Raw genomic sequence first — 17,711 nt, 5'->3', positions numbered from 1 at the left:
AATTATAAGTTAGAAGCAATCAAGACCAATAAAATGTTTACACAATGTTTTAAGTATATCCTCTAAAAATTCAAAAATATCAGCACTACTCCAATTGTAAAATTATTTTGCTTTGAATCTATTTCTGTTCGATGAGCTAATGATCCAATTTTTAGTTTTCAATAAATCAAAACATAGAAATTATGAATATATGAATGAAGAGCGTTAATTGTCAAAATATAAAAAGTGTAACACAGTAGTATACATAAGAAAAAAAAAAAAAAGATACTACAGAACTAATCAATGTCCATTTCATCGAATGAATGGTATTCATCATTAGAATCCATTTCGTCATCACTGGCATCTTCGTCTTCATGAATGTAATCTTCGTCATCGTCATCTCTTTCATCATCATCATTTCCCTGTCCGTTGAAAAAATCTCTTAGAGGGTTGAGATGATGAGTTACAGCACCATTAGGATACCGTAATGCATCTTCGTCATATCCGGCTAATTCAACATGCCCATCATCAGTGCTTCTGACATCTTGAATGGAATCTGATCTATTTTCATCAATGTCATGGTCGTTAGAGTTCTCGCTATCAATGTTTCCTTCAAATTGATAGTCATCATCGTTTTCATCATCGTCATCATGTTCATCAACATCACCATCAAAAACAAGTTCTAGCGGGGCACCATCTTCCCTAATAAAAAAATCGCCTTCTGTTCCTATATTAGCGTTACCGGCTGTATTATTAATAGTTCGACCCATCAAGGTTCCATGAACAAATGCGTTTAAAAATCCAGCAATATTGTCTCTTTCTTCACCACCCATATGATCACGACCTTCACGTATTCTATTGATAAGTTCTTGGATATCTGTAGGACCTCTTTGATTACCTTCTTCCAAGTCAGAATTCAGGTCACTTTCTTCATCGGATAATTCTTCATTATCACTATTTCCACGAATATTCAAACCTAGGTAACTAGCAAATGAAAATCTTTCTCTCCTAAAGCTGTCGTCTTCTGATATACCTGGAATAGAGAACGCAAAAACACCATCAACTAGGGATTTTGTATCGTTTCTCAAAACTTCAATAATCATAAACTGGCCATACCACATGTTTTGTATGTGCTTATATCTTGCAAGGTCCAAAGTTCCGGCATCACCGAATCCTACAATACCTTTAGAGGGTTCTCCATGCTTATTCAAGTATGGTGATTCAACATGAAATACATTATCAGTAACATATTCACTAAAATGCAGTGTTATATGGTTTTTCTCAGGTGAAAAAATCATGGTCGAGTAACCACTTAGTTGACATTCCCTATTGTGCTTAGATACAGTAGTCAACCATTTACCGCAATGTAAGCATATATGCGGAGTTTTGATATGCTTATATTTAGGTTCTTCCCAATAATCATAATTTTCTTCCTCTTCTTCAATTAAAACCTTGGTTTTCTTTTGAGAAGCTTCAAGCGCCAAGTCTTTTAATTTTTCGGGCAAGTGGATAAAATGAACTGGTTTTGGATATTCAATCATGTTAACCTTACATCCTCTCTTGTGCATCTTATTTGACGCGAACTGAGAAGTCATTGCACGGGTATTTCTTAATCCTTTAATAACAATGCGAAGCATTTTATTCTCTTTGCTTGCATCCTTAAACATTTCTTGAACAAACTGATTGAAAGATCCAATTTCTATTTCATCTTTCGTAATTAAATTCATAAATATTGAGATGTATTTGATTTGCCTATGGAAAATTCCAAAATTGGTAACCATGACTTTGTACAAAACTCTTGAAATTAATGGAGAATTTCCAAGAGAATTAGGATCTATTAGTTCCTCTTGAATAACAATCTCTATTAATTCTTCGCATAATTTTGTAGTAACAAAATCTTGACTAATATTAGCATCCAAAATAGATTCAAAAATAACGTTTCTAGGATCGATTTCATATCTTTGGAAAAGCGAGATAGCTGTTAAAATCATTCTCTTAACAATTGAAATCTTCATGCAACTTAAGAGATCAATATCAGTCTTAAAATACAGTAGCAAAGTTTGTTCAACAAAACCTACATTAGGATTGTTGAGCAAAAATTCATAATATTCTCTACCTAAGTCTGTTGTTCCTGGGTTAATGTGATGGGTGAATATAATTTGTTGTAAAAGTGATCTTAACGTAGATAGAGCGATTTCCGGTAATGAAATTTGATCTTCTTTCCTACTTGATATTTCATACATTTCTAAAGTAGAACCAATTATGGATAATGTATTGAATTCTGAAATAAAATTAAACTTACTTATATCTGTTGTTACTTTCCAGTGCTCGGGCCGAATTGAATATCTATCTAGAAGTTCATTGTGAGTTGATCTTACAGTTTTGAAAGAATCGATTAATTTCAGTGTAGTTGCATTTGGAGTTTCCAAACTTGAAGCAAATTGGCCAAAGAATTGTTGAGAAAAATAAGCAATATTCTTTTTACCGTTAGCGCTAAAAATATCATTGTATGTGAAGTTAAGTTTATGATTCAAATCTGGATCAATTTCAAATTCCTTGGACTTATGTGCTGGAATAAAGATATTTGATTTACCTTTGCAAAGAGGACATAAGTAATCCTTACTACTCATACCTTTCTTTGATAGCATGGTTTTAAAACAATTGAGGTGCATTCCATGGGGGCACCCAGTGGCAACAATCTTCTCCCTCGTACAGCATGATTCTTTTTGGTTTCCATTCATGTTGTTATTATTATTACTCTTTTTATTACTTCCATCACCTAGGTCACCTTTGTTTTTATTTTCAAATTCGGATATCATAAAACCACTTGTATCGTTTGATATTGTAGGTATGGTCCAGAAAATAGAGCTCGTGGAAAGAAAGCCAGGCAAACCAAAAAGGTCTTCATCATTCTCAGGATTTTTACAGAGAACACAAGTTCTTATCTCTTGTTGAAATAAGTTCTCGTTATCAGTCACATTTTCATGGTTCCCTGATTTTGCAGTTTTGCATTCGTCTTGAAAATAAGATTCGTTATTGCTCATAAAATTTGTTTGCTGTTTTTGCATCTTTTGTAAAATCTTCTTCTGACGTTTCAAAGCTAACCTTCTTTTCCTCTCCATCTTAGTTTCTAAGTTCTTACCTTGTTTTGATTTTTTATATTCTTCAATGTGTGCTTCACCAAAGCAATCCACAAGTGAAGTTAATACATCATCATTCTTCAATAACATAATTTCTAAGATCGTTGATGCCTTTTTGGTAATATATTTGGGAACATCTGACTTTTCAGCAGCTGAAAGTAGCATATTACAAATTGGGATTTCAATGAAATTCTGAAGACTTTTAGAATCCCCATAATAAAGCTCAGAATCCATTACTATAGCATGTATTAGTTGTAAAACCATATTCAGATGAGTATCATAATCAGAAGATACAGCAAACCTTAGGATTTTATATAGAATTTTTGCAAATTCTTTACTTCTCATGTAGTCACCTATTTTTTTAAAATTTTTCAAATCTTCTTCTCTTAGGGGATAGAGATATGGGATAAGCACAACATCATCAACTTTTTTATTCTTCACGTTCGATATGTTTTTCAAAATCGACTCCTCAATTTCAGATTCACCCGTTTTCTCTGGAGAAAATAGATACGGATCGAATCTATGTAAATATTCAGACTTTAATTCATATCTACCATAGTCATTAAGTGAAGCTGGAGGAACATAGTTGGTGATCTTCTCCATTGTTTCGTCAAAATAATCATCTCTGGCAAACTGTTCGATTTCTGAGAATTTCTTGGGAGACGACGCCAGTACGTACGATAACTTGTATTCCTCAAAATAACGGGAAATTCCTTCATGGTCCATCTGTGAATCGTAAAATACTCTGAATGTCAGAATGTAGTACATTAATTGAGCAAATTCGTCTAAAATGATCGAAATCTTTTCCTCATAAATAGTTTGAGTAAAATCAAGACTACCATGAATGCAACCACTTAACATGAATCTATCAATGACATCATCCAATGGTAATTGATCCAACAAAATTGCCTGTTGCATGATAAATAAGATATTTTCCGGAAAGTAATGCTCAAAATATGATTTTGCGTACTCTATATATCCACCATTTCTCACCCAAAAATTGGAACTAATTTGAGATTGAAAAGTCCATGATCTTACCATAGTATCAGCTACAATCAAAAAAGGCGTTGTTTGATTGAAATCAATCTCATAATCATATTTGCCCTCATTATACGTAATTGTGCCAACCGAGTAATTCAACAATTCCGATTCAAATGCCTTGTAAGATTTGGACAAGTCTGCCAATAATGAGCCGATTGGATGAATTACAGTAGCTCCATCTTTTGTGATATCATACTTTACAATGCCGTTTTCCAACTTTACCGGCTGATTCTTCAGATATGAAGATAGTAAAATAATGGATCTTTCAACATTTTCATTTTTACCAGCTATGCCTGAAACAATGTTACCTAAATGTTCAGCAATTCTATACAGGGTATAGCTTTGAGAATGCGTGATGGAACATTCCCTTTGATTAAAAAACTCAATATGTTGATCAGTCTCTCTGACAATTGTGAAAATATTGTCAAATGCTGTAAATATACGCAAAAGCTTAACAATCCAATTATTGTTGAAAATTCTATCGTTACCTTGGTGAATGAAATTTAGGATTGTATGTAAACCATCAAATGTTTGTGTTAGAACTTTAAAAGATCTATAATACTTCCAGTCTGTTGTTTTATTACCCGCGTAGAACTTATTGTTTTTGATTGAAACACATGAGAAAATACGGATCAAACTATCGATCACGTTTTCTAATAGACCATTCTCCAATAGTTGTGTACCTAAATTTGGATCATGATAGACCTGCAATCTGAAAGTTTCCAAAAGACTCAACTGCCATTCTCTATCATAAAATGCAGTGTTAAATTCAAAAGTGGGTAACAAAGTAGTAACTTGTTCAGCAAAAGTATACCTTGACTCAACAGAATTGGTAATAGTGGGAATAATAGTTTTCTTTAAAAGTTTCCGCATACGTTTTGGGAACCTCATTTCAAAAAATATCAAGTATTGTAATCTTGTGCCTTTGTCGTAATAATTCACTGGATGGTAGCTATCTATTGAATCTGCCTTGCTATCGAAGCTTTCGCTACTACTAACGCTGCTATTACTACTATCGTTGTCTTCATGGCGTTTACCGTCAATATCCCTATCTTTAACACTAGTAATTTTAACACCTAACTTTTCTAGTGGTATACTTTTCCTATCAATGGTTTCTTCATACAGTGGAATTTCCAATTTGTGATTAGTTGTAAAGTTGGTAGCCCATAGACCCAAGTAAGGAACTTGGGTAAGATGCAAATTGGCCCTTTCAAACAAAACACTCGAAATTTCCTGCTTGATGAAATCCGTCAATATTATGTTTTTGTTCTTTAAAATCACGTCAAACCAGTTGATAGCTGAAGTTGATAAAACCAAATTTGCATATTGCCTACCATTCAAGATAGAGTACCTCAACTGGTCTTTCGGTGTTTCCCCAAAGACTATTCTATTGACCTGATCAAACTTATTAGTTTTCGATTTTATTGTGTTCAAATCTTTCGATCTAGCATAAGCTATAAACCCCATTGCGTCTATCGTTTTGGCCATATTGGCGACGCGATCACCGTCGATTTCGAAATCAGGTTTTCCATCATAAGACATTTGGTAGAAAGGATGGTCATCAGATTCTGTATCAGAAGTTTGAACATAAGCAGAAGACAAGAAACTGATTGCTTCATCAAAGTTATGAAATTCATCATTCCAAACAATAAGATAATAATACTCTAATAAATCTCCAGTAACAATATCATCTGCCGATAGAGAGCTGGAACTGTCAAGGTAGGGCTTTTTGAAATGGTTATAGGCATCGTCAAATTTGGGTAAAATTTCTAATTTCGATACAGTATCCAATATCGAATCGTGAACATTAGGCAGAGCCGAGTAATTTATCGAATGAACATCTAATATGAAATCAAATAAGACTCTCACTATAATTTTAATATTATATTTAAAATCTGCCGGCAAATCGCTCGGTAAAGATTTCCTTAAGATTTCCTCTTTGGCATTAGCTTTACACCTCAAATCCACTTTCCAAGAGGATACATCACCACAATCGCAAATGGCATCACCACTTGACCTATGCACGCTGACATTATGGTCTGAATGCTCTTCCTTATTAAAACAGTCTTCACATAGACAGCAAGTGGGATCGACACCGCAGTCGAAACAGTTGTAGACGGGTTTACCTATAGGTATTGAAGCAGCACAGATATGGCCTAAGTGGGAATTAATCTTGATATTTTCTTGGTCTAGAAAGAAATTTTTCGCATGACGGTGATCATTAACTAAATCGTATCCTGTAGGAAGAGAGAACATGCCCAAAGGTAGGAAGTAATCATAGTATTTACCATCAACAGATAATGCGCAATATAAAGATCTGAAGAGTAAAGGTTCTAATAAATGTTCGAAATATTTTATCGTTGGGATTCTGACCAGCTGATTAACCAAATTCTTGGCCACTCGGGTGTTTTTATAATCATCAATGGAGTCTACCATTGAAATTTGTGGCCTAGTAGACGATATTAGGGGTTATTCTTTTGTTAATGTATTATATGATGAAGAAATGTCCCTATATACCTTCAATGAATCGTCTTCCATAGTGGCGCAAAACTACTAAAAACATTCAAAATGGGAAAAAAAAAAAATCAAAGTCCGGCGACGCGTCGTTGATCTCGCAAATAAAAAATAAAAATAAAGTGAAGACCGAGACAGCAATTACAACAACCTCCTTTTCGCTTTTCCCATGTTCCCGCCCACTCGATTTCCTCCACATAGAACCGGAGGCGGCTTGGAGCTCTTTTTTATCCTTTTGGCTCTTTGTTTCTCTCCTTTCCTTTCCTCTTCTCTCCTTTTACCACTTTTAATTGCAATTTCCTTTTTCGCTGCTATGGAAAAGGAATAAACGTTTTTTTCCCTCATTTTAGCCTCGGAGTTTATATATATTGATGTGCGATGCGCAGCAAAGTTTAATTCTCTAAATAAATTAGTCAATCATTTAAACGTTAAAATAGACAGGTATTTTATTAGTGAACACGTTTTAGCATATATTCTACTCATACTACGCTTTTTCAGACACTCACACAAGAAGGGCAAATTTTGCTATTCTGATCTACATAAATCAAACTCATGACATTTTATTTGGCTTTGCCAATCCAAATGAAGTATCCATTGATCCCCTTGTAATAGATATGAGAAAGGGTGAACCTTCTCCAATATATAGATATGCAGTTAAGGAGGGCAAGACAGGGTCTCTCTAAAGCCCACGTGTCCCTCCTAATCGACAGCTGAGCCGCGAACTAATTTGCCAACTAGTTAAAATTATAGAACCCCCCTCCCCCCCCCCACGTGGACCACGTGCGGAATTGGGTTAATTTACTTGGGAGGCATCTCAGGGGCGAGCCGCACATTCTCTTTTATTGCGAAGCAAATGTATGAGAACAGGGCTTAAGAGGGAACAAGAAATAGCCGCACGCGGCAGAATGGGGCTCTAAGGGAGAAGGGAGGAGAAGAAAATCAGAGAACGATTAAAGTTGGAATAACTAATAAATTGATATTGCTACCACGTTTATCACCGTGTCATACTCTCCGATTAGTTTAGACAATGGCACATCCAATTGCGTGATAGTTTATTGTATTGGACGTTTATTGTATTGGACGTTTATTGTATTTTGTCTGGTATCAATTTGTGTGGGTTCCCTTTCCCCTATAAGAACTGTAATTATCCACCTGTAATTGAATCACTTACAGTCGGTGTGAATTTCCTTTTATTTTTGTTTTTTCACCTTTTGTATTTTTTTTTAACAGACATCACCACTTTACTTCAAACAAGACTTACAATGTCAATCGAACACCAAACAACACAGTATAAAACAGCTGGTGGTAATGCTGCGTTTCATAACTTTATCAACGATTTCGCAGACATTGAGGACCCACTCGAAAGAAAGAGATTGGCCTTGGAGAAAATTGACAATGCTTCATTCAGTTGGTATCATATAAGGGCAATTGCAGTTGCCGGAGTTGGGTTTTTAACTGACTCTTATGATATTTTTGCCATTAATATGGCAATCCCAATGATTGCCAATGTCTACTTTAATGGTAAGATTCCTTCTTCTACTGAAACTCTTTTAAAAGTCTCTACTTCTGTTGGTACGGTCATTGGTCAAGTTGGGTTTGGTATGTTGGCGGATTTAGTTGGTCGTAAGGCAATCTATGGTGTGGAATTAATCATTATGATTGCAGCCACGGTTTTACAATGCTCCATTGGTGAATCTCCAGGTGTTAATTTCCCTGCAATTTTGACCTTTTACAGAATTGTTATGGGTATTGGTATTGGTGGAGATTATCCATTATCTTCGATTATTACATCTGAATTTGCAACTACAAAATGGAGAGGTGCAATAATGGCTGCCGTTTTTGCTAATCAAGGTTGGGGCCAATTACTGGGCGGTATTGTTGCAATCATTTCAATTGCAGGTTACAAATCCCAAATTAATGTCGAGTCAAATAGTTTATGTGATTTTGCATGTCGTAAGGCAAATGATCAAATGTGGAGAATTTTAATTGGGTTTGGTGCTGTTCCTGGTTTAGTTGCTCTTTATTTCAGATTGACTATTCCAGAATCCCCAAGATATACTTTTGATGTCTCTAATGAATTGGAAAAGGCAACTGCAGATGCAGGCAAGTTTGTCTCTGGTAAACATGGTAATGCCGATGTTGGTGATATTGAATATCTTGCTGAACATGAAGATAAGAACGTACTTGAAAATTATGCTCCTCCAAAGGCTTCCTTTAAAGATTTTTGGGCACATTTTTCTCAATGGAGATATGGTAAGGTTTTATTAGGTACAGCTGGTTCTTGGTTTATGCTAGATGTTGCATTCTATGGATTAGGTTTGAATTCGGCGAACATTTTGAAAACAATTGGTTTTGCTAAATCTAAGAATATCTACCATTCTCTATATAATCAAGCTGCTGGTAACTTGATTCTTGTTTGTGCTGGTTCAATTCCTGGTTATTGGTTTTCCGTGGCAACTGTTGATACAATTGGTAGAAAGCCAGTTCAATTTTGGGGGTTTACCATTCTTACAGTATTATTCTGTATTATCGGGTTTGCTTACCATAAATTATCAGAAGGTGGCTTATTGGCGCTTTACATTCTCTGTCAATTTTTCCAAAATTTTGGGCCAAATACAACCACTTTTATCGTTCCAGGTGAATGTTATCCTACGAGATATAGATCGACTGCTCATGGTTTATCAGCTGCAAGTGGTAAAATTGGTGCTATTATTGCACAAACTTGTATCGGTACCTTACAAAACAGAGGTTGTGCTGCAAAGGGTTTAGCTAGTGGCTGTTGGTTGAATCACGTTATGGAAATCTTTGCATTGTTTATGTTATTAGGAATGGGTACTACTCTTTGTATTCCAGAAACCAAGAGGAAAACTTTGGAACAAATTTCTGAAGAAGTTCACGGTGATTGTGAGTTAAAACAGAACCTCAACTATGTTACAAACTCATCAATTGACGAAGAGAAGACTGCAAACATGGCATGAACAATTGATTTGTTGTCCTGTTAAGCTTCATGTTAATATCACAAACAAGAATACTTTACTACTTTAGCTTCCTTTTTTTTCTTTAAAAAAAATCACTTTCCCACACTTATACAATTAATATTTACCTATGAATTTTTAGAATTTAATAGTATTTTTCAGTTCACTTTCAATATCAATCCTTACATTTCCATCAAAGAGAACTTGGCCGTTTATTAGAACCTATACTAAAAAAAGCAAAGAAAAGACAAGAAAAGAAAGGAAAAAAAAGAAAAGAAATTAGAAAGAGGATGAGGAAAAAAAAAGAAAAGCCTGCATCCACAATTGTGCGGCTCGGCAACTTGCAGTGGACGGTTTTTTCTTCCTTATGAGGTTTAATTTCGGGATTCCGGTCATATAAAAATTTTCAGTCATTTTCGCATTTGTACAAATTCCCTTAATTCCCAGAAGCAAACATGTTCCTTGTTCTTTAAACTTAAGAGTGTTCCGATCCTGCTTCCATTTCTTCCCTTTATTCCTGTACTTCCTTCTGTCTTATTCCTCTGCTTCTACACTCCTTCTATACATTTATCTACATTCATTGCCCTACTACAACAAGAATGGCAAAGAAGACATCCGGCGGTAATGCTGCCTTTCACAATTTCGTTAATGATTACGCCCATATTGAAGATCCACTTGAAAGAAAGAGACTGGCTTTGGAAGCGATCGACAATGCATCCTTTGGTTGGTACCATGTTAGAACAATCATGGTAGGTGGTGTCGGTTTCTTAACCGATGCCTATGATATCTTCTCGGTCAATTTGGGTGTATCCTATATGGCCTATGTATATTGGAATGGAAATATGCCTTCATCTACCGAGACTTTGATCAAGGTCTCAACTTCTGTGGGTACAGTTATCGGTCAGCTGGGATTTGGTTACTTGGCAGATTTATTGGGTAGAGGTTCAATTTATGGTATTGAGTTGATGATTATGATTGGTGCAACAATTCTACAATGTACTACAGGTCATTCTCCAGCTATCTCTTTCCCTGCGTTGTTAACTGTTTATAGGATATTGATGGGTATTGGTATTGGTGCAGATTACCCTCTTTCCTCAATTATTACGTCTGAGTTCGCAATCACCAAATGGAGAGGTGCAATTATGGGTGCCGTGTTTGCTAATCAAGGTTGGGGTCAATTTCTTGCAGGTGTCGTTACGGCGGTTTGTGTAGCGGCGTATAAGAACGAACTAAATATCAACGGAGTTGAAAACTGTGATCACACCTGTATGAGAGCTTGTGATCAAATTTGGAGAATTGTTATTGGTTTTGGTGCTGTTCCAGGTATGGCTGCATTATATTTCAGATTGACTATACCTGAGTCGCCTAGATATCAATTAAACAATATGGAGGCGGAAGATGGAGATTCTGGATCGCTCCAAGAAGTTGATTTAAAGAACCCTGAAACTAGACAGGTCGAAAAGAATGAAGATGAACAAGAGGCTCCAGCCGTTGCGTCTTGGTCCGATTTCTATAACCATTTCAAACAGTGGAAACATGGTAAGATTTTGATTGGTACTGCTGGTTCGTGGTTTATGTTGGATGTGGCATATTATGGTTTAGGTTTAAATACCGCTTCTATTTTAGAAAGTATTGGTTTTGCAAACTCTGACAATATCTATATGTCACTAAAGAATCAAGCTGTTGGTAACTTGATTCTTGTTTGTGCAGGTACAATTCCAGGTTATTGGTTTACTGTTGCAACTGTTGATACAATTGGTAGAAAGCCAATTCAAATTGGTGGGTTTATTATTCTAACTGCTTTGTTCTGTGGTATTGGTTTTGGTTATGATAAGCTGGGATCCGGTGGTAGATTAGGTCTTTACATTGTCGCACAGTTTTTCCAAAACTTTGGTCCAAATACAACAACTTTTATTGTTCCAGGTGAATGTTATCCGACCAGATATAGATCAACTGCGCATGGTATGTCGGCAGCTAGTGGTAAGATTGGAGCAATTATTGCTCAATCTTGTATTGGTACTTTGAAAGATCACGGTTGTGCAGCTAAGGGCTTACCAAAAGGTTGTTGGTTGAATCATGTCATGGAAATCTTTGCATTATTCATGTTACTTGGTATCTTCACATCATTATGTATTCCAGAAACGAAGAGGAAAACATTGGAGCAACTAGCCGAAGAGTTACATGGTGAAATTGACTATTCAAAAAGACCTGCAAAGGGTGATATAGAAGTCGGCTCTTCTGGTCATACCGAATCTACTGTGTAATGATCAAATTGCTAAGTTACTTTGACAGTCAATCAAAATAGAAAAGGTTTACGACACACAAAAATATATCACGGATCTTCGGTTTTTATTCAAGGTTTACACTACAACGGTTACATTTTTTTAAAGGTATAAAAATAAAACACAGAAGTATTAATTGCCCCTTTCTTCTTTACGGCTTCTCTTCTTCCCCCATCTGGTATGCATCTTTTATATTCGATTTTTCTCACGGGTTTATGTTAGGTATTTAACATACAAAAATAAAAGAACGTTTGTTTATTATATAAGCTTATAATTTAGCTCAAAGGCAAAAGAAAAAAAAATTTCGCTGTTCAACATGGATCAGTCTGTATGTTTAACATTTCCATCATACTCCAACTAGTTGTGTTTTAAACTTGAATGAAGCTTCAAGCAACAGTGAGAAATGAGTACTTCTCTACCTAAAACACCAGCTGCATCAGAAGGACGATACAATAGACCGTTTGGAAGGGTTGATAAATATGCTGCCGCTTCGTGCAAGTTCTGGGATAACGTTGGGGCTTGTAGACATGGTAGTAAATGTGCAAAACTACACAATAGACCATTGAGGTCAAAGACAGTTATGTTTTGGAAAATATACAATAACCCTGTGAGAACTTACTACAACAAATCAAGAGATGAAGAGAACCGAAAAAATGGTGAATTTGTGACACTTAACCCGGAGATTGACGAGGAAAAATTGAGGCAAGAGGCCAACAGATTGTACCAAGATTTGTTTGTAGAATTATCAATAAAATTCGGAGAAGTGTCTGCTATAGTGATATGTGGTAACTATAATTTACATTTGGGAGGTAATGTTTTAGTCAAGTTTAAGAGTGAAAGAAGCGCTGCTAAGTGTTTTGCTGAATGTAACGACCGATGGTACAATGGGAAACCTATTTTCTGCGACTTATCCCCTGTCAAATTTATCGATGATGCTATATGCAAAGATTATGCAAATGGTCGCCGGTGTGAACGTGGCGACCAATGTAATCTCATCCATGCTCGAAATATTGAACCATCTCTAGTCAAAATGTTGAATGCTAGTCAACGTGCATATTATAAATCTCTAGAATCTGTAGAATAGTTTCCATTTTATGTATAGTATATAAATCATACTGTTTGTTTCTTTTGGAATATAATATAGGTATATATATATATATATATATTTCAAATCTTTCACAACAATCAAAATATTCTTTAAACAGTTTTCTGTTGAGAAATCATGTCGAGGTTTTAAATTCCTTAAATTTTGAGGCAGAAAGGATGTTTCTCCTTCGTACCCTTAATTCCTAAAGCAAAATATTAAATAATCTGAGAACCAATGGCAACTCAAGTGACCACAGAAGTTGTGGAAGGTAAAACTGCAGATGATCTGTTTGAAACTTATTCAATTGAGGATGTGAGACAGATCATTTCTAACTTGTCAGACGATATTACGTCGAAGAAACAACGTTTGAAATTACTTGTTGGAAATAAGTATAGAGATTTGTTACATGTTGCAGATGATATTATTCAAATGAACGGTGTTACACGCTCTACAAATGACCTGCTGATGGATTTAGCCTTTGCGGACTCTGATTACAATTCTAAAAAGCTATCTAATTTATCAACCTTCAATCAATCAATCAGCCAAGAAAATATCAGGAAAACACAGAGTTTAAATAGACCAAAAGTATTGGGCAACATCGTTCATGATTTAAATTACACTTTAATGATCTTGAAACATAAAATAGCTACGGAGGTATCTAAGCATGAGTCTTCAACGAGAGATTGTTCAGACCTAAGTACCAAATTAAAAGATTATGATAACGACTTTAGTCAAACCATACCAAAAAAAATGTCGGACGAACTTGTGACTGTTGCCAAACAAATTTACTTGATCCACTATTTTTTCAAAACCGAAATGTCGATACATAGGGATTCGTTTGCTATTATTAAATACAAACAGTTACTTCAAGAATTTACCAACCTAATAAAGAATCACTTGACAAGGATCAATCATGAGTCCGACTCAGACTTTTTCGTAAATTTGTCTATTTCCTATATGATATCCAATAGAGTGAGTTTACAGGAGTCAATTGATTGGATATTAAATGCTAGATTAGAATTTTTAACTGACATTGCAGGTACTGCCCTCCCATTGAAAGAGATTTTGAAATATGTATATATGACTTTGGAGTATGTCGATGCTTTCAAATCAAGAATTCCTGTTTTAATAGCTAAATTGCAAACCACAACTAGTAATTCAGATTGGATTTGCCAGACCTCTTTTAGAAAATGGGTCAAATGGCTTAGACCCATTCAAGATAGTGAGCCGAATAAAAAAGTGAGTACTCTACTTTACGATTTTGACTACGAGATAGGTACACTTAGTAGAGATACATACGAAAACAGCATCATGCAGTGGAAAAATAAAGTTGCCTCATTTATATTCAATAATTTAACCTCTAAATTCCATAAATCTTGCGAAAATTTAAATGATTTAGTTCTTTTACTGCAGAATGTACTAATTTCATTCAAATATTTCACTTCTCTGACTGATTTATTGGTTGGAAGCAGTAACATCGTGGATCAAGTTATCAATGAATGGGGCAATCTCTATATTAGACAACTCAGGATTCAACTAAGTGGGTTTGACAAAATCAAAGACAGAGTTGTTTCAACCTTCAGAGACAGTAGTTTGATAAATAATATTATGAAAGAGTCCAAAGAAAACATACTGTATGAGTTTAGTATAGATTTTGCCGTTAGTTCTTTGATAGATTTATCGGGACACCGGAATGGGCCAGATGAAGCTCTTCAGCTGCTCGATGTTTTTATATTGGACACAAAATCAATCTTAAGCTCCATTGAGTTACTGAATACTCTGAGTATTGAAATTTTGAAGCCTGTTCTTTCGATAGATGATACTGATGATGATGAATACTGGGGAAAAATTTCATCTAAAGTAAAGATACAATTAAGTGACTCAATTAAAGAAAGCGCCTCTATTCTTAGCCAATGTATCAATAGGTTTTATGATGAACTTTCGAAGCTCATCAAAAATGGTTCTAGTACTGTCAATAACGAAAATATATTCTATATTGTGCATGTTTTAGTACAACTAGAGCAAAAACTCCAATTGAAGGAAATTTACAACACACTTAGTAAGGCTGTAGGTTTCACATTAGGTGAAGAGCCTCAGTTGGGATGCCTTATCGAGCCACTTTTGGAGGATTGCTTTGAAACCATAGTTCAATCAATTTACAAAACAAGTTACAAAACTCGGTTTGAAACAGTATTTATTGAAAGGTTCCAAAACGAAGAAACAAATTGTCCTGAAATGTTGTTGTGGGACGTATTTGATAATAAAAAATTCCCCACTGTACCATCGACAGAGGCTTCGTCATTGTTACTTCAACTTTGTTTCGATGTTACCAACTTCAACGGCTTAAGATACTCCAAATATTTTTCGTTACCCTCCTTTGAGAGGGCACGGAAAGCCATATTGTATCAGTTGATTGACGCTTTAAAAGAGTCGATGGAAGGGTTAACTGGAGCCGTTAACCGAGATTCTTTGCTTCTAGCATTTTCAGATTATACATTTATTCGTTCATTGATAAATATTAACGAACTACCACACGTTCCCACAATAGACAATAAGTTTGTTAAGTTAGATTCGATATTTTCCGATCCAGAGTATTGTGCAAAGATTGAAGCTGCTATTGTCGACAATATGAGAACCCAATATTTAATGTACTACCCTTTTTCTGTTTGAATGTGAAACCTGACTTGTTCTGAGCGATTTTTTTGTATGCATTGATTTTTGAGTTTGTAATTTGAATCACCAATTCTATTTGTTTCCTCGTATGGTTAATTAAATCATCACATAACAGATGAGACTGATCCTGATAATATGTTTCAATTTCTTTCACTAGCTGATCATACTCTTTTCTGATTTTTTGTATTCTCATGTTTCTTTCACGAATGATATACTGCAGATCTTCATCATCGAAGAATTTATGGAACTGACAATTATCTGCGTCGTTGGTCCTTTTCATTTGAATGGAACTAGCAGATTTAGTGAGAACAAGATTTTATAATCAATCAATATGGAAAAGTGTGACATCAAAATTCATGTTTTTTTTAGTCGCATTGAACTTCGTGTACTGGATATTTTTTTTAATATACTAGCTGATAAATACAAGACAAAACGTCTACATTAGAGTGGAAACTAGACCAATACCATGGAGGCAAAAACCCAATCACTCAATATTATAGTCCCCCCTGCTGAGGTCAGAACTCTAATTGGGAAGACGGCTGTATATGTAAACAAAAATGGTATTGCATTTGAGAATAAAATCAGAGCTAAGGAAAATAATAATCCGAAGTTTGTTTTTTTAAACGTCGAAGACCCGTACCATGGATACTATCAGTTTGCACTGGAATCACTTCGTACTACAGGTAAAATACCAGAAATATTAAGCAAAAAAAAGACTAAAGAGACAGCCTGTGAAGATACAACTGAACAAATCGAAGAGAAACTTCCTCTCGGTGAGCCTTCATCTTATCAATTTGTTGAACAAGAAAATGATGATCTGATCTATAAAGAAGACGGGATTTCAGATATCGATTTAAAGGTAATAAAGCTAGTGGCACAGTTTGCAGTTGTCAATGGTGATAAAATTTTTAACGATTTTAGGAAACATGTATTAAATAATAGCCAATTAAAGTCTCAGTTTTTGTTTCTCAACTCATCTCATTCCATGCATCATATATTTGTAAAATATATGAATATTTACAGATTAATTTATACTAACAAGGAGGCGATTATCTCAAAATACAGTGAAGATTTCAATCGAGAAAAATTCCTTAATACATGTTTTAACGCCGCTGAATATTATCAGAAGGAGGCATCCCTTAGTAAAAGGTTAAAAAAACAAGAAGAAAAGGAGAAGATGGCATTTGAAAGTATCGATTGGTTAGACTTTGAGGTTGTCGAAACTGTTCATTTTACCCAAATTGACGAAATTTCCCAGTTGAGCCGCCCTTTAAACAAAGCCGATTTAGAGTACAGATCATTAGTGGAAAAAGAAGTTAGTATCTTTGATCAACTACATGATATAAATCAAGACTCTGATGGCGAAGAGGACAATTTGGTGAATGAAGGACGTGAAATTATAGAGGGTGAAGATGATGATGGAGAGCTACCACGTTATGAAAACACAGGAGACAATGAAACTGAAGATGATGAAAACACAGATATTGAGACAGTTTCAGATGAGAAAACTGTAACTGCTACTCCATCACCAAGAGCAGAGAGTGAAACTTCAACGATGAAACCTCAAAGAAAAGTGCCCAGGGGAGTGAAATTAAAGGCTGCCGGAGAATCGAGGTTGTTAAAAAGAAGATATGGCGGGGGAGATAGTACAAATGTCCATCCAGCCCACAATGAGAAACTGCTGCTTTGTCCAATTACTAAGGAGCTCATACCTGAAAGCAAATTTCAAAGTCATTTTAGCTCATTATTGAGGGATCCAAAGTACAAGGAAGAGAGGGAAAGATATGAGAGTAAATTCAGGTATGGTGATAATTTGAGCCCTCAAGGGCTCTATGAGAATTTGCAGAGCCTATTCAAGGAGCCATCCACGAAGAAGAGAAAGATTTGAAAGAATTTACAACCATACCAAAGTAAGTTTTTTTTACAAGGATTTATATTTAAAAGTTGAAATTATTTAGGTTTATAATTAATATATAAGAAACAACAGAAAATGATACTTTGCTTAGACACCAACTATAGA

At 35.2% G+C, this 17,711-nt stretch overlaps 6 protein-coding genes across 6 annotated transcripts; 5 read left to right on the top strand and 1 right to left on the bottom strand.

The window, feature by feature from the left end:
• Positions 1-275: 275 nt before the first annotated feature.
• C5L36_0C10950 (uncharacterized protein) lies at positions 276-6,596 on the bottom strand (the record flags this gene model as incomplete). Its single annotated transcript, XM_029466807.1, has 1 exon — positions 276-6,596. The coding sequence occupies one exon, from the start codon at positions 6,594-6,596 to the stop codon at positions 276-278; it is 6,321 nt and encodes a 2,106-aa protein (XP_029322667.1).
• A 1,340-nt stretch (positions 6,597-7,936) lies between these two features.
• On the top strand, positions 7,937-9,652 carry C5L36_0C10940 (uncharacterized protein; the record flags this gene model as incomplete). The annotated part of the gene is made up of 1 exon (XM_029466806.1): positions 7,937-9,652. One exon carries the CDS (start codon positions 7,937-7,939, stop codon positions 9,650-9,652), a length of 1,716 nt encoding a protein of 571 aa, XP_029322666.1.
• A 596-nt stretch (positions 9,653-10,248) lies between these two features.
• C5L36_0C10930 (uncharacterized protein) lies at positions 10,249-11,913 on the top strand (the record flags this gene model as incomplete). The annotated part of the gene is made up of 1 exon (XM_029466805.1): positions 10,249-11,913. The coding sequence occupies one exon, from the start codon at positions 10,249-10,251 to the stop codon at positions 11,911-11,913; it is 1,665 nt and encodes a 554-aa protein (XP_029322665.1).
• Positions 11,914-12,334: 421 nt separating this feature from the next.
• Positions 12,335-13,015, top strand: C5L36_0C10920 (uncharacterized protein; the record flags this gene model as incomplete). The annotated part of the gene is made up of 1 exon (XM_029466804.1): positions 12,335-13,015. One exon carries the CDS (start codon positions 12,335-12,337, stop codon positions 13,013-13,015), a length of 681 nt encoding a protein of 226 aa, XP_029322664.1.
• A 237-nt stretch (positions 13,016-13,252) lies between these two features.
• On the top strand, positions 13,253-15,688 carry C5L36_0C10910 (uncharacterized protein; the record flags this gene model as incomplete). The annotated part of the gene is made up of 1 exon (XM_029466803.1): positions 13,253-15,688. One exon carries the CDS (start codon positions 13,253-13,255, stop codon positions 15,686-15,688), a length of 2,436 nt encoding a protein of 811 aa, XP_029322663.1.
• Positions 15,689-16,157: 469 nt separating this feature from the next.
• On the top strand, positions 16,158-17,579 carry C5L36_0C10900 (uncharacterized protein; the record flags this gene model as incomplete). The annotated part of the gene is made up of 1 exon (XM_029466802.1): positions 16,158-17,579. The coding sequence occupies one exon, from the start codon at positions 16,158-16,160 to the stop codon at positions 17,577-17,579; it is 1,422 nt and encodes a 473-aa protein (XP_029322662.1).
• Between the last annotated feature and the right edge of the window lie 132 nt (positions 17,580-17,711).

Source organism: Pichia kudriavzevii, chromosome 3 (assembly GCF_003054445.1).
Source record: "Pichia kudriavzevii chromosome 3, complete sequence".
Classification (NCBI taxonomy): Eukaryota; Fungi; Ascomycota; class Pichiomycetes; order Pichiales; family Pichiaceae; genus Pichia; species Pichia kudriavzevii.
Note: the sequence above shows the minus strand (reverse complement) of the source record. Positions and strands in the feature narration are given on the sequence as shown.